At 43.0% G+C, this 17278-nt stretch overlaps 1 protein-coding gene across 2 annotated transcripts in view; it reads left to right on the forward strand.

The window, feature by feature from the left end:
- LOC130166540 (protein sidekick-1-like) overlaps nt 1–17278 on the forward strand; it is a 223130-nt gene that overhangs the window by 127936 nt on the left and 77916 nt on the right. The window contains exons 6-7 of one of the 2 annotated variants that reach the window (XM_056372217.1): nt 7468–7494; nt 15615–15717. In XM_056372217.1, the coding sequence (XP_056228192.1) occupies nt 7468–7494; nt 15615–15717 (130 nt within the window). The remainder of the gene's footprint in view (nt 1–7467; nt 7495–15614; nt 15718–17278) is intronic. The other variant, XM_056372218.1, reaches the window with a different exon arrangement.

Below are 17278 nucleotides of genomic sequence, written 5' to 3' on the forward strand. Positions count from 1 at the left end.
ATGGGGGCCACTCCCGTCACGACAGAACTATGAAGGCAACAAAGAGCTGGACAAAAGCAAAGCCATATACAAGATGTGACAGAGGAAGCCGAAAAGAAAAAGCTGTGTGGACCTCTTGGGACACATAGCCAAGCAAAATTGGTATCGTAACCGAAACATCTTTAACTGAATCCATGTCGAATCAAATCCAAAATCGCATTGAATCAGGATGTTGTGTTTTGATTCGGGAAATCAGTGGCGGCACCTGGTCGTGATATTTACTTGATATTTCAGTAACCAAATTCCAAATGAGCTGAGTTTATATATACATCGTGATAATGATATAATGTCGATTCATCACACTGCTCTGTGTGTGTGTGTGTGTGTGTGTGTGTGTGTGTGTGTGTGTGTGTGTGTGTGTGTGTGTGTGCCTAAGATTTTCCATTTATCATCAGAGCTCTATGATGATGAAAATAAGCGTAGATACATAATACAGACTATACAAACAAAAACATACAGTAACATACAGTGATTGAGCCTGACAGTTGATTCTTGACCTTGCGAAGCAGCTGACAGACAGTCTCAGTTCAGAGACCTGTGCTGTGCAGCGCTGTTAGCCGTATAAACTTCATTTTTTAAGACGGCATAAACAAGGAGTCCCTGTGGTTCTGTCACTTGCACACATTGAGCTTTATAGACCCAGTATTGTTGAGCATTCTCACACCTATAAACACTTACATTCACACTTGCACTCAAGCACATATAGATCCCATTTGTTCATTAGCTGCCATGTGTTGAACTGACACCATGGGCTGAAAGACGGTGTGGGTGGCGCTTTTAACCGTGCAGTCTTCATTTGATAAAGCCTTGCTAAAATACGGCCACGTTTCACACCCATTTTCTAATTTACACACACAGCCATACATAAGTGAGTGTTTGTCCTTTTGTCCCTTGTGCTATCAGTGTGTACATTAGGCAGTATTTCTTTATCAGGGTTTTAGGATAAATGGAGCACTCGCTAAGAATTATTGAAAAAAGAAGAGATAAAAAAGAGGAGGAGGAGATGAGGCTGAGCAGAGAAGAGATGAGGACATAGAGGGATCGGGTACCAGAGAAAGTCAAAGGAAAAGAGACGAGCATTGAGCAAGTGCGAAATTGGGAAAGCTTTAAGGGTGATAGAGATGGATAGGGAGGAAGAAAGGGAGGCAGAGAGTAAAAGTTGAAGATTGAGAGGGGATGCTGAAAACAGGAATAGATCAACAGGACTTTTAATCCAAAAATAGTTTCCACCCTTCTCCTCCTCCTTCCTCATCCCTACTTACCTCCCCACCCCTCCCTTCCTGCCCTGTCTGGTTGTTTGGAGTGATTGAAGAAAAGAGGAGATGTGTGTTCATGTATACTACACACACACTCTCTCACATACAGCAGCGTGAGTGCTCGTGGACATATTGTGGTCCACAGACAGACAGATGATGTCCATTACCAGGCCGTGCTGTCCAGAGCCAGGCGGAACAGCTGCAGCCTGATCTCACTGATCTATCACTGTTCTAATGAATCTGTTATAGCCAGGCACAACTAATCAATCTCTGAGCCACTAAATCAATTAAGCCATTAATCAGACACAGTCCCTAACTGTTCCTGCCCCAATGAGCGATTGCTTTACATATGTACATAGACATAAAGACACGGGCACAAAAACACTTATACCTGTGGACAACAAGTGAGTCAATGTGATTGTAACGGTGAGATCTGCTGTTCTTTGTTGCAGCAACACGCAGCACAATTTAACATGGCTTCGTTTGCAGGTAATTAGTATATTTTCACAAGAGGCACAGCTTAATGAGGCACTCATCATTTTCAGGAAAGAAGAAAATATTTACAGGTGAGCTACTACAGGATGCTTTGAGTGACAGTACCAGTTCATTTGCTCATTTGTTTATATTTACTGTATTTGGTATTGGTATTTAATTTGTATGTTTTTAAATGTGAGAATTTTCTTTTTAAATGATTGATCTGACAAAACAAGCGATTTGTAGCATTATTTCAGCTCACCACTGCATCATTTCATGTTGTATATTCTGATTGGTTGGTTTGTAAAAGGGCGTCATAGTAACAGTCACATTTTGGACGGAGGCTGTCATTGGTCACCGAAGCGCTAAATCAACCGTCAGTGGACCTGTCCCACAGTGTGATGTAGGTTTCTCTCTCAAGCGTCCGTATTAGTGAAGGACAACCCAAAATCGCATGAAACGGGCCTTAAATGCAAAATAATTGATAATAACTATAATCCTAACTTGCAGCCCTTAAGAATATACTGGACTGGACTGTTGTGGAACACAGAGCGTGGGCTTCTTCAAGAGAGTTTCCCGAAGGGGATTAGTAAATTCTTAGTACAGTATTCATATTTTTATTCTGCTCCAAAGACAGTGAGTTTGTGAGTGAGTGTCTTAGCCTTCAAGAAAGTGCCCAAGGAAATGCCAGACATGTTACCCTCCATTGATCTGTCACATTCCTCCAGGCCTCGTCCCTTCACTCGCTGGCGTGTAGTAAATGAATGGACTGTGTTAAAAGCAGAAGCTACACAAGGAGAGGTGAACACTGGAGCTGGAAAACCACTTGTTTGTAAAGGAGGCACTTAAAATTCAGTATCCTCTTATATACAGTATGAACTTTATTTACTTATGTTGAGGGTCTCTTAGACACGGTTCTTTCGGTCTGCGGGACAAAGAGAGAGCCAGAGGCGATGTGAAAGAGGTAGAGAGATAAAGACAAAGAAGATGTGACAGTGAAGAAGGAGAGCGTTAGAGGATTACCCTGCAGCATTATGGATGGAGAGGAGAAAAAAACAAGGGGACAACCTGTTTTAGCAAAGATGCATCTCCTGTTCTTGTGTCTTCAGATCCCTTGTCCATCTAGTATTTCACCCTGAGGTGGTGGGAACAGGACTGGGGAACAAAGATGTATAGCTGCAACTCATTACTGCCTTTTTAAGCCGCACCTTCTGACTTCTACTTACCCCTGTCTAAGACTTGTCTTTCATCCCTCACTTGACTTTTAATATTCTTGAGTTTCTCCCGGAGGATCAGAGGCTTCCTATTTTCTCTCGCTGTCTCATATCAGAGGCACAAACTTGCGGAAGCAACTCTCTTCTTTTGAATTGAAAATGATATCTCCTTTTCATGCCATCATTAGGCTCACAGCATGAATTGAACATCTACATCTATTTCCCATTTTCATTACATGGCACTCTCATGTTTTTTTTATAATTCCCTTGTACATCTGTTGTTTCCTTTTGACACTGAATGCTTGTTTGTTTATCGCTTTCAATGGAGCATTTTATTCATTGACTCATTTCTTTGCTCTTTGTTCGACTCTGGAGGTGATAACAGGTAATGTTTAACAAGGGATTGGTGGGTTTTTATCTCAAGTGCGCATTCGAGTGCTGGCATCTGTTTGGATACAAAAAGAAAAACAAACCTATAGTCTAAAGAGATAGGAAACGAAGAGAGGAGAGAACAAATTAAATAAGGGAGGAACAAGAGAAGGAAGACATTACCAGGAGAGAAATGAAAAACCGAGGAGAAAGGCAGCAGTAAACTAACCTTTTTTTCCTTTAGACTGTGAGCAAAGGCAATGTCAAAAACCTGGTGACATTTGGGATTCCATACAAGGATGATTGACATCAACTTTTACCTCTACGTATGTGTGTACGTGTATGTGTAGAGGCATGATTGACATGGTAAATTGGAAAGGTCAACTGGTGCTAGTGGTGAGTACAGACAGGCAGACAGCAGGAGGATGTAACCTTCCCACAGTCCACATTTATGGAGGGAAGGAGAATTTGAGCAAAAGACAGAATTTGACTCAAATACAGGACAGACAGAGCGTAGGGTTGTATGAAAACCAAAAATTTAATATGTAAACCTTCTCACTGCTGTTTATATGCTGTATATAAATGATAGCTCACCTCAGTCCTACTCAGATTTACAAAGTGAGACAGACTACTGGATGTAAAGAGAGGATGCATATAGACTACAAAATTTTATCATCTGGGTCTATCAGGAATTGCTCCGAGATCCGGGGTCAACTCTCCAGCCAGCTTATTATTTTACTGGACATAGATTTGTGTGTGTGTGTGTGTGTGTGTGTGTGTGTGTGTGTGTGTGTGTGTGTGTGTGTGTGTGTGTGTGTGTGTGTGTGTGTGTGTGTGTGTGTGTGTATAGTTAGATCCATGAGTCCTTGTGTTTTTCTCCTGCATGTGTCAGGATTGGAAATTGGAGTATTACATTTGTATAGCCATTGATATGAATTTCAAATAGGTGTGTGTGTGTGTGTGTGTGTGTGTGTGTGTGTGTGTGTGTGTGTGTGTGTGTGTGTGTGTGTTTTAGAGTGAGAAACAGGAACAGAGGGAAGGGAGAGTGAGATTGACAGGGTAAATTGGAACGGTAAGGGTTTTAAGGTTGAACTCGTGAGTTTAAAACAGCTGAGAGAGAGAGAAAGAAAAGACCTAAACATGTTGCTAAGAAGGTGTTTTTTCACTTGGGGAAATGTGACGGTGGATGCCGACGTGGGTGGATGGGGAGAACAGAGCGAAGCTGAGCGGGAGAATAGATTGTTACCAAGGGCGAGAGGTGTCTGGTTGTATGTAGATGGAGGGTAGAAAGGAAGGAGGGCCCCAGCAGGGTTGTTTGTGTGTGTTGAAAAGTGGGAGGAGGGGTGAGTCATGGAGGGTGTGGAGGTGCTGCAGCAAGTCGGTGACCCACAGCTGGGGACTGTGGGGTCAGCACCTGCACAGGTCAGCTGGGACAGTAACACAGTGAGACATGACACACATAGCAACAACAACCTTTACGCACACAGAAGGACAGGTACAGGTATGCAGGATTGTTGTGTTGAGTGCTATACTTATACCCTGTTGCACGCAAACACATAGACACTCCAAAAAAAACACACACACACACAGTGGCAAGTACACACAAAGGACATGGTGACCTGCTTGTTTGTAGGTCCTTCAGGCGCCGAATATACAAGAGCAAATTCATGAATACAAATCATACTCAAGGCTGAGACACACTTAGGCACACACTAATATTTTCACATCAGCTCAGATTGTATTTTAAACGTCACATTATTATCAACCATGTTTTATATACACACAGGCTAAGAGCTGGAACTGGAGAGCATCTCTCACCTGTGCTACGGTAGCAGCATGTTATCTGCTGTGAAATGCGCATCAATAAACACACTGATTAAGGCAAGAAATGATCCAAGGCATCTCAAAGATTCTCGCAAAACAACAACGGAAGTGAAAGTTACTGGAAAATGTATTTAGTGGATTCAGCCCTGTGAACATCAGATGCTTTGTTGTGCTGTGAACGCACACAGGCAGTCTCGCTCACGCTCTTTCTGTTGTCCCCTGATGTCCCCATTGTTTCTCTGTTCCCATTTGAAACTGAAGATGACTCAGTATGACACATCATTTGAATACACATGCAGAATTGTATGCCCCCCAGACCAAAGCCTGCATGTTTCTGTTTGTGTGTCTGTTTGCATATGTGTGTGTGCGCTGACCCGCTTCCAGACTCTCCAAAATAATAGACTTCGCAGTGCTGCTACTGAACAGCACAAACTCTGCTCTTGTTGAATGGGTGTCTGCAAGTGTGTTTACTGTAGGTCTGGGCATTGTTTTTTCAATACTAGAATTTAAGTACTAATATCTAGATAATATGATATAGAAATATAATATACATCACCATCTTGGCACTGACTGACTCCGCCTGACTCCCAGCTAATCCAAAAATGGGCAAAGAGGTCGGGGGTGTGTGGAGCCGAGACTTCAGTGAATGCAGCAATCATACGCTCAACCACCTGTCACTCAAAGCAGTCATGCCCTCAATTAAGCATAACTTTAAGCCTTAATAAAATGTAAATCGGTATAAAAATTCACGCCCCGTACAGTCGTCATGAAGAGGGGAATTCACTGTAGAGACCAAAATCCTTTTTTGTACCAGGCTGTAAACATGTTTATTTCTGCTGGAAAGTTGGGCTTTTTAACATGGGAGTCCATGGGGATTGACTTGCTTTTAGAGCCAGCCTCAAGTGGCCATTCGAGGAGCTGCAGTTTTCGGCACTTCAGTTGTTGGCTTAATTTTTCATCCATGGACCTTCCCGCTTGGTATGTGTGTGTCTGTCAATTCGCTCATGACCGGTTTATTAGCAATACTGTACCCTGCTAAACGCAACACTGTCTAATACAAGAGCCCTGCAGTAAATCCTGAAGATTATATTGTAAGTAAGTCCCAAAAAATCATTTGCTTTCATCATGCGGTGATTCTAATATTTTGTTTTCTATTTGTATTTGTATCAAGTGTTGGTTAAATATTAAAATATTCCTGTGAGTGTAATGTTAATCATGCCGCTTGCCTTAACACTAGCAGCCATAGAAGAACTTTGTCTTACTAAAAAAAGTCTGGAATAATCGAATAATTAGTAAACAAGACTCAAAATCTCACCTGATACTCTATACCATTTTTCAATTCTCAGTGCCATGGACACATTTTTGATCTGTACCAAAGTCCTGAGGTCGGATACCCGGCCCTAGTCCACAACAGATTCATCTTTATTTCCAACAGAAATGATGAAAACGTCTGAGCCTCCCTCTGCTCCTTTTCTTGCTGTGTTTTGTAGCTGCTTTTGTTTTTCTTCCTCGTCAGCTGGCTTGCTCACTCTTGATCGTTTGTGTGTCTGTCGCATAGACTGAGCGAACTTTGCGCTGATGCTGATTTGCTTCGTCAGAATCTAAATTAAGGCCCCGATGCATGTTTTTCAACACACAGACACACACTCTCACTCTCAGATCGAACCACATACACACCAACACACGCCCGGTATTCAAGTGTCGAGTGAGTGGCTTAGCGGCTGAATAGGAGCGTGAAGGGGTAGTGTATTGATAGATGAAAAGTGAATGTAGATTTTCTGCCAGTAGAATGTCAATGCCATCATTTTCTCACAGCCTACAGCCTTGCTACCACCCGACGTATGACGAATACAGCGAGAAAGGCAGAAGGGGGGAAGATAGAAGAGGGAGAAGAAAAGAGTGAATGAGAGAAACAAAATTTGGTAGCTGGCGGTTGATGGATGGGCTGCAAACAGCTCGTCTTCCTCTGGACTCCATGATAACATGGCGTTCTCTCTTCTTCCCTCTCATCCATTTCTCTGTGTCTTTTTGTCTGCGTTTGTTTTTGCCTCCTTCTCAGGGAAGGAGTCTCCTCTTCCTTCTTGCCTCTTCAACTCAGAGCAGCTGATTTGTAGAAGCCTGTATTTTCTTTTGCCTCTTTTTATGTGTATTTGCTAAATGTGTCTTTTTGCTGCACCTTGCGAAAACACTTGAAATCTAAATTATATCTCTCCTGTTTTCCCCTTTCCCACTTCCTATCTCTCCCTTTCATCCCACTTCTTTTCATCTCATTCTCTCTGGCTGATGGACAGTTGGCAAGAAGAACCGTGGGTCAACAGGTAAAGAACCCATTTACATTTACATTATCTTCCCTGCTCTCTCTCTGGCTGCTTCTTTCTAAACAGAGGCAAATATTGCTGTGACCCTTTGCTCCCACCAGAAGGTCGGAGCTAAGGGTTGCTCATCTAAACGCTTTTTCTGAAGGTCACATTGGCAGAAACGGTGGGTACATGCTGTAAAAGATGTTCCACTAGTGCGGTTTCAGTGTTTGTGCCTAATGGAGAGTAAGAAAAACCTGCAGCTGGCTACCTTTAACCTCAAGGTCAGCCTGCTGTACGCCTTTATCTATTGAGTAGTACAGTAAAAAATTTGCTATAGTAATATTTTGCAGCAGTGTGTCCCAAACTGTTTTTTTTTTTCAAAAACAGCACCACACAGTCCATGTATATATCTTTTTTGAATGTTGATTTGTCTCAAGATATATCTTGAGCTCACGTGACACCATTACCACATCTGACAGATGAGAGACTCTTGTGTGTGACACCTTCCCAATCTTCTAAAAAGCCGTAAGCCAAGTCGTTTTCTTCAGCTTTTATTCGGAGAATTAAAATTCAGTGAATGTTAATGTCTGGTCCTTTTTCTAATTCGGCGAAATGTTAAAAATGAGGTCTACAGTAAATGTGCAGCAGACGATTTAAAAAAAATAAAAAAAAACCTTGCAGAACCCTTCGCCTGTCCTTTAGACACCCCAGGGTGCCATGTCATCCACTTTAAGAATCGCTGTACACACATTTGTCATGATCTATTCAGCACAGGATATCTAGTTCTAACATCTGTCTGAAATAGTCTAGTTACAGTTACATATATTCTACAATGACAGCTTTAGTTTAGTTTCGTGTCAGTTGCCTGTAGCTGGCTAGCATCATCAGTTTGTCAACCACAAATGAGAAGCAAGAACTAGAGTCCTTTTAAATCCCTGTTTGGAAGTAGTTTGTAAATATGTTTCCCCTGTAAATTATAGTAACAGTGACAAAGGAATACATTGGCGTTGTTTAATGCGGGTTGAGTCAGCAAACTCATGTGGAACTAATTATTATGGCAGTGTTGATATGTGGCGTCTGAGCTCTGACCTCGTCACTCCCCTACATTAAAACAGTTAGTTCTGCACAGCAGGGAATGTGGAGTGATGATAATAACTTCCTACCAAGGGGAACCTTGACTCACAGCCTACAAGGGGATGCCAGGGTGGAGGTGGGGCTTTTGAAGAGCTACATGAACAGCAGCAGTGGCAGCAAGTGACAGCACAGCTTTCAGGTGTGCAGAGAGTGAGCATGAGCACCGAGGGCTTATGTACACCTCCATAATGAAAAGGCTGCATAGGTTCTATGTTGCAGTGAGAGGAGTATGCCATGTGAGTGCGGTGGCAGACATTAGTTGACTGCCTGAACAAGCCCGCAGGCTTCACTTCATTTGCGCAGCATTTTGCCTGCCTGCTACATCAGACATGCTAACTGACATCAGCATCGCCTGAGTGTGCCTATTACCTGAGCTCAGCTAAAACACTCAGGTGTAAGTCCTTCTCCCTCCGCCTGTCTCTGCAGAGCAAGGACGTCAGAGTTTTATGTCCCTGTCCCACAGTCTTCTAGAGTCGTGGATCACTGTAAACTCATTTCAGTCCTTCACATCCACTCTAAGACATTAGGTAAAATAAAACAGACAAACATCAAACGGGAAGAATATTTAAATTTCAATCCGATCAAAGGTGACATTGTGTAACAAGGGGGACCGAGAGTGGCCAGGTGCGACCGATACAATGTTCAACTCGCAGGGAAAAGGGAGGGAGAGACAGACCAGTACACTGCCGGAGACCTCCTGCAGTCAATCAGGCAGAGAGCGTTTCAAAACCTAGACTCCGTGTACTTGACATCAGTACATCTGTTTTGGGACTCTGTCAGTGGCATTGTGCGGGGAAATGACTCAGGTGTGCAGTTCACAACAATAAGAGCATTATGGATATTTAGGATCATAGCAGGTTTAGGTTTAGTTACAGACCAGCCTCCCTACTGCCATCAAAGTTTGCCACACAAGGCAGGTGTGTGGTTCCACTGATGCCTCCATCAGTTAGTCATTTTGAAATTATAGCTGCTAGAGTGTTATCCTAATTTCAACACATTTAACAAGATTTTGACTGAAATCTGAGTGATATGAAATCAACAATAGCTGTAAAGAGGTGTGGCCAAATGAGAATAGAATGTTTGAAATGACATTAAAAGCATGACTTGATGCTTTAGCCTTCTGATAACATAATTTATCTGTGTCTGCAAGCTGCTGGCGGTGATGCCATAGTGTGCAAACACTGTAATTTACCGCTGCACACTCAAGTGAGGGCATGTTATGCTGAATATCTCTATCAAATTCATAATCTTGTGGCCGCCGGCGAAAGGAGCGCCTCCCCCCGTGTCACCTGCGAGCCACGTGACGCTGTCTCTGCAGCAGCTGCAGGTGTGCACACCCAGTGGAGAGCCATGTGTACACCTCCAGATATTTAAAACATAAAGTAATGGATTTGTTGCTTAATATAGGAACACACACTTATAAATATAAAGTCTTTTAGAGCACTAAGATGCGAATGTGCGAGTGCCTACATTTTTTCAGTAGAATTTAATCTTATGAGTCATTGACAAATGTTGATGATTTTCAGAATTAATGGGGGAAAAATGTTTTATCTTAATTTTCCCCACTGTACCAAAAAGTTTGCAGGCATGAAGCAATTGCACACGCCCATATTTCAGCATGGTGATGATGAAATGTTACCTCATTATGTCAGTGTGGGTTTTGTCAAGCAGCCAAAAAACTGCAACTAATATGATACTCAAAATTAATCAAATAATCATTGAGCTCTCTCAAGAGCTTAAATCCTGCTCTGCCTTTCCATTACTGCTACATGTGTTGTGTTACTTATAATACTTTCTCTCTTTTCTCTCTCTGTACCATCTCTCCATCTCCTCCCTCCATCACTTGTGTGGTGCAATGACAGAGATAGATAGAAGGTTTGGCAGATGAAGGAAGAGATGAATATTTAACATCGGGCATCTCTCTCGGTCCTCTCACTGCTTCCCATTGTCTGTGTCTGTCGCCCCTTGGGGCTTGGATCTTCCACTCTTGGTGTGTGCGTGTGTGTGTGTGTGTGTTGTGTGTGTGTGTGTGTGTGTGTGTGTGTGTGGCATGTCTTGGCTTGTGGTTTTATATTGGCATTCTAAGGCAAGTGTAGTCAGACGATGACACTTAGCTGTCAGCATGCAGCATTAATGAGTGCAGTGACACACACAAACACTCACCCCACTCTCACACACATACAGTACGAGAGAGAGAGAGAGATCAGCAAATGATCACCTTCTCCTTTCCATTTATTTTTGTATACCCTCCAGAAAAAAAACTCTTTAAAATATTTAGAAAAGCTCTCCGTTTTCTTAAATCTCTCATTTCCAGTGCCCTTCCTTCCCATCATTCTTTCTACTTCGTATCTTTCTCCCTCAAATTCTCGCTCTCTTCCTCTCTCTCAAACTCTTTCTCTCTCTGTTGTGTGTATGGTCTCAGTGTGATATGTGTTAGTTGGCTGTGAACCCTGCAGACACATATCTGACAACTCTATTAATACACAGTCAGCTAACACCAGCCTCCCCCTGTGAGCATTTGTGTGTGTGTGTGTGTGTGTGTGTGTGCGTGCGTGCGTGCGTGTGTGTGTGTGTGTGTGTGTGTGTGTGTGTGTGTGTGTTGTGTGTGCGTGTGCATGCATAGACATGTGCATGCAAAGAGAGGGAGATGTGTGTACCCTCACCTCTCAGCCAATCCCTCTGCTCTCGAGGTCTCTGCAGAGATTTGTCTCAAAAGATTTACAGTCATAGAAAGATCATACACACACACACACACACACACACACACACACACACACACACTGGCCTACTCACCGACACTATAGGGAGTGTGGAGTGACTGACAGATTTAATAGGAGAACAAGCTGTAATCTGAGAGAATCCGTTCAAAGAGGGATTACATTCTAATCTGTGGATGGAATAGCCTTTCATCTCTTTCTCCCTCCCTCTCTCTCTCTGTCTCTGTCTATCTCTCTCATTCTCTATTTATCCATCTCTATCTCTTTCCTGCCCTAAAGCTGCGCCAATCCTTTTACCAACCCTGTTTTTTTTTTTTTTTATCGTTCCCATCCTTGATTTAATTTGGGATTTTTCTGTTTCCATGTGAGCGGTACACACACACACACACACACACACACACACACACACACACACACACACACACACACACACACACACACACCCACACCCTCACATTTACAGTACATGCACAGTTTCACACAGCTGTGTCACCTCAGCAGTACTTTTCTGTCAATCAGCTATGATTGTACTGACGAGACCATTGTAACGTTGCAATGCGTCAATGCCTCTTTGGTGCTAAATTATATCCACATCCAAGTGCACACACACACACACACACACACACACACACACACACACACACACACATAAACTCACAGCATTTATGCTTTTTTTCCCCTCCTCCCCTATCATCAGTTTTGATTTATTTTTAAACTGCTTTAACAGCTCCTGTTTTTTATCATCCCTCTCTCTTTAATGAATCCCTTCAGCCCCAAGTTGTTGTTGTGATATTGCTTCGTTATACTACAACCCTGCAATTTTTTCTGCCTTCCTTCCCTCCATCACTTTCACTCTCCCTCTCTTTGCCACATGATGTTTCTCATTTGGTAAATGAGGAATCCACTAGAGTTAGATTAAACTGCTGGACTATCTTTGTGAAATCTTTACAGGGAGCCTTTTAGCTGCCACAGCTTGCACACACACACATGGTAACACTGCCTGCCAGTTTGAATATTTCTCCTTGTTTAAGTTGAGGAAGATTAATTTAATAATCCCTGTTTAAGCAACAAAAAGGAGGAGATAAGAGGATGATAGTGAATAAGGGATGGAGGGTAGGCAGTAGGGAATGAGAGATACAGATGAGATGAATTGATAGAGATTTCCTCAGAGAAAAAGGATGTTAGACACGCTGACAGATAGAAAAGAAGAGCGCAGATCACACAACCATATGGCATTTTGCTTCCCCCTCTACTTCTACCATCATGTCTGTCACTCTAGGAAGAAGACCATCTGCACAGTCCCCCCCTCGCTTTTCCCAGCCACATATATACTCTCTCTCTCTCTCTCTGTCCTCCGAGCCCTTTTCTCTTTCCCCCGTGTTCTCCCTTGTCATACCGGTGTTCCTGCTGTCCTGATCTTTCTGTCTGCTCCCCTCAGACACACAGCCCAAGTTAACAGGTTGTGTTCACATCCCCCCTCCGCTCATTATCTGCGGCCGCTGCTGCCATTAAAGCTGCACTGATGGCTACTAGTCCCCGCCTGACCTCTGCCTCCCACAGTGGACGGCTAATGGACACTGTACTCTCGCTCTCTCTACTTCTACCTCTGCCCGTCGGTCGCCTTCCTGAGTCTATCTGTCTTCCACCCACTCCCATCTTCACTTCTTAGTTTTCGTATTGTAACACATCGTATAAGATTTTACTGTCTGCACAATGAAATTAAAGACAAAGCAGTTTTACAGGCAAAGCAGTCATGTGTGTGTATAAACATATGTAAATATGTATGTGTGTGTGTCATGGAGAAACAGGGAGAAGCTGAGAGTGATGCTTAAGGTTCGGTTAAGCTGGGAGAAATTTGTTTGGTGTGTTATTTGTGTGTGTGTGTGTGTGTGTGTGTGTGTGTGTGTGTGTGTGTGTGTGTGTGTGTGTGAGAGGTTTCTCACAAAAGGAACCCAAAAGCCCAACTCAGCACGCAGATATAAAAGTAAAAAGTCTTTACTTAGGGAAAAAACAAAACAATTATTGATACTAAAATCCGAGCTGGCAAACAAAGTACAAAGGGTCGAGTTGAGGCGAAATCCAAACAACACAGGCAAGGTCAAAAACAAAACCACGATCAAAACAATCAAAACAGGCAGTCGAAGAACAGAGCACTGGAAGGCTACGGCACAAAGACAGTCCCGCAGAGAGTAAGTGGAAACGGACCAGTATATACACGAAGGAGTTAGTGAGGGACTGAGAAACAGGTGAGCAGGTGAGTGAGGAGGAGGGGGCGGGTCAGGTGATTCTACAGGTGATTGCACTGGCGTGAAAGGCGGGCGGGTGGGAGGGACAGCGTCTGAAATGACAGCAGAATTGTGTGTGTGCGTTTGCGTGCGTGTGCACAGGCGTTTGTGCATCTTCCTGTACCCGCATCTAATATTCCACGTGGCAGTGGGATATGACTTTTCGGCTCTTTCCCTCCGATTAAAAAAAAAAAAAAGAGTAGAGAGGGAGAAAGAGAAAGAGGAGTAAAGAGCAGAGTCAATTACCACCTTTTCCTCCTTCCCTTCAAAAGGGAGATCAAAGCTGCTCCCCGCCTCCCCCTGGCTTCCCTGCATACCCGCCTTCCTCCGACCGCTATCAGAGCTAGCCTGTTAATTTGTACTCCCTACTCCTCCTTTATTGGAAATCTACATATTCATGCTATACAGTGTAGCCATGAGAAACCCAATGATGTTCATTCACACCTACCTGCACATGCACACACATACCTATAACAATAATATGAAGGCTTCACACATTCTGTAAAATATTTATACTTTCTTAATAGTAATTTTTGTTTCACATTTCAAACTGATGTCAGTACAAGTGTGTCCTCTCATGAGAGGCCATTCACACACCATAAGTCATACTCAAGCACACAATCATAATATTGCACAGATACCCTCATAACCTCCCACACACCTTTTAGGTCGTAAATCATTCTTCACACGCTCACACCGCTGTGCTCGTTTTCTAAGCACTATTAATGTGACTCACACACGCCATCATACTGTCTCCAATACATCACTAAAGCCTGTTTGGTAGTGTGTCTCAGACAGAACAGAGGTGTGTTTGACAGAGAATGAGACTGTTTATAAGTGAGAACTGTGGTGTGTGTGGTGCAGTGATTGGCACCGATGCTTCACAGCGAGAAGGTTCTGGGTTGGAATCCCTCCCAAGGCTTCTCTGCGGCGAGTTTTCATGTTCTCCTCGTCCCTGTGTGGGTTTCCTCCCACGGTCCAAAGACACGCAGGTTAGGTTAATTGGTGTCTCTAAATCGCCCGTAGGTGTGAGCATGAAGGGTTGTCTGTGTCTATGTGTGACACCCTGTGATAAACTGGCGACCTGTACAGAGTGTACCCGCCTCTCGCCCAGTGTCAGCTGGGATTGTCTCCAGCGGTTACAACAGTGCTTTATCTCACGAACAGATTGCAGACTAATATATGGCCTACTGACTTCTTAAGTGTTATTCCTAATGACACATTTTTTGTTGGCATGGCGATAAGACAGAGCCGATGGGGTTTATCAATGATGCTGCTGAAATAAGACTTAGGAGGACTGACTGACATGTGATCTGCATTGCTTTTGGAAATATGACTCATGATATATATACTCAATAGACGTTTATGATTCACGTTTTTACCATGGTTTAGTCAAAAATTGTAATTAAACAATCGCAATATCAAATCGCGATACTTTAAGATAGCAAAACATATTGAATTGGCACCCAAGCATCGTGATAGTATCGAACCGGGAGATAAACATATCGTCCCAGCCCTTGTAAAAACGCCAGGAAGATGCAGACAGTTTGGACCGTCTCATCTGTTTTGCTGCAAAGTTCAGTTTATCTGCGTCGCATCACAGTCTCAGTCATGTCTACGGTTTTAGCAACATGTACAATGCTACAGCAATGATTTTAAAATCACTGCAGTGTATATTGGATCATTTGACAGCAGCCCTTTTGGAACAGCAGAAATCTACCCCTTCATCCTAAAGCCGGACTGTTTGGGGTTAGATGGTTAGAAGGCTAAATGTATAGAGTGAGGCTGTGTAAAACAGTAGACAGTGTGATGGTGCATATAGCTGTGTGTGTTGGAAAAATTATTATAGCGAGTAGAGGGGAGTAAGATGGTGCACGTGTAAATGAGTATAGCAGCGCGTGTGAGAAACTATTGTGATCCATGCTTGTGATTATGCTGCTGTGTGTGCGGGATCGTGATTTATGAGCTAAACTGCCGCTCATATTTTCTCCCTCTGTCACAGATCCTGAGTCAGAGCTTGTGGCTCCAGCGATTGTGATTGGACCTAAAGACACAACAGTGGTGGCTGGGAGCGAGGCAACACTGGAGTGCATCGCTAATGCCAGGTAAATTTCTTTTATGTACTTGTACTTTACACACACACACGCACACACACACACACAAACACACACATGAACAATTCCTTCCTTGTTTTCTTCCACAGCAATTAGAGGACACCATAAAATCCATAGCACAGCAAGTGTCTTCCCCCCCAGTATTAGTTTATAGACACACACACAGACACACACACACAGTACACAACAGTACCAAGTTAACTTAAACAGAAGTTGGATGAAAGTCCCATCTGACATCAGCAGAGAAGCCAAACACACCCACAAATTTACACTGCCCCATGCCAAGTACTGTGCACACACACACACACACACACACACACACACACACACACACAGAGGAGGTGCAGTGTAGTCTGACTCAACAGATGTTTTTCAGAGCAACTGCAAATTCTGCTTCAGTTCACGAATTGCCAGAAACTCAATCGTAATCAGTTTCCACTCATCCTTCAGATTCACACTGTCCAACCTCTCTGTGTCCCATAAGGCTGCGAATGTAACTGAGCTCTGGCTTAAATGTACTTAATGTAAAACAATTCGGTGTTTGCTTTGAATGCAGCGTGGATAGACTTTAGAGGAGCACCAATTTTCAGCTTTATTTATATGTATTAGTCATAGGCATTAGCACAGCAGAGCTACTTATGCAGTACTTGCTAATGTTTTCTGTATCACACAGTGAATTCACTAATTCTGAAGCCATAAGGATGGTGGAAACTTTTTGAGTTGGTGCAGCTGCCTTTCAGAACATACTCAAGGAGAACGTTATCAATACTCTTACCTTTTGTAACATACTCCCATTGACATGCTCTCACATTGAAAGTAACATTGATCGATGCAAAAAAGAGACACTTAGTTTGCTTTGAACAGAAGCACTGCCACCCAGGATGATAACAGCTCTGAGTTGTCTGGACTTAACAAGTGATATCCTGCGCTCTTCTTGTTCACTACGCTGTTTTCAGTTTCACTGTGGACTGTTTGTGCAAGTTTTTTTTTGTTGGATTATGCTCTTTAGTCTGGGTTAGTCAGGCTGCTTTGTTCGGTGAGAGCTGGAGTCCCTTTTAAATGTTTCTCTCTCATTAACCAGCACTAAACCACCTAGGTGTAAAAAAAAATAAAAAAAAATCCTAGCAACAGCAGGATGCATTTCCATCATACAAATAATGAGAAGTGTGGTCAGACTAGATAGATTTTTTTTTTTTCATTTATTGCCAAGTAATTTGGTCTCTGTATCCTGCTACACTGGTATTACAACTGCAGACAAATCAGCACAGAGTCTCTTGCATTTCTTCTGCCAGGAACAATCCTTTCCACAGGGACTATTTTTGATATCAGAGAAGCAGCCACTGAAAGATACTCACTCCAGAGAGATAATTCTCTAGCCAGGGAACAACTTAGAAAGACAAACTATACCATTGCAGTTTGGGAGAAACAAGAGTACGATAGGTGAAATAAAATGCAGTGCTCAAGTCTGAAAGCATCTGCTATCCAGATCCATCGACCATTAATCAGTCATATGCACCAGTGCTGTCTAGGTAGCGCAATTAAATAATTAGGA

The sequence above is a fragment of the Seriola aureovittata genome, chromosome 3 (genome assembly GCF_021018895.1).
Source record: "Seriola aureovittata isolate HTS-2021-v1 ecotype China chromosome 3, ASM2101889v1, whole genome shotgun sequence".
NCBI classification, from domain to species: Eukaryota; Metazoa; Chordata; class Actinopteri; order Carangiformes; family Carangidae; genus Seriola; species Seriola aureovittata.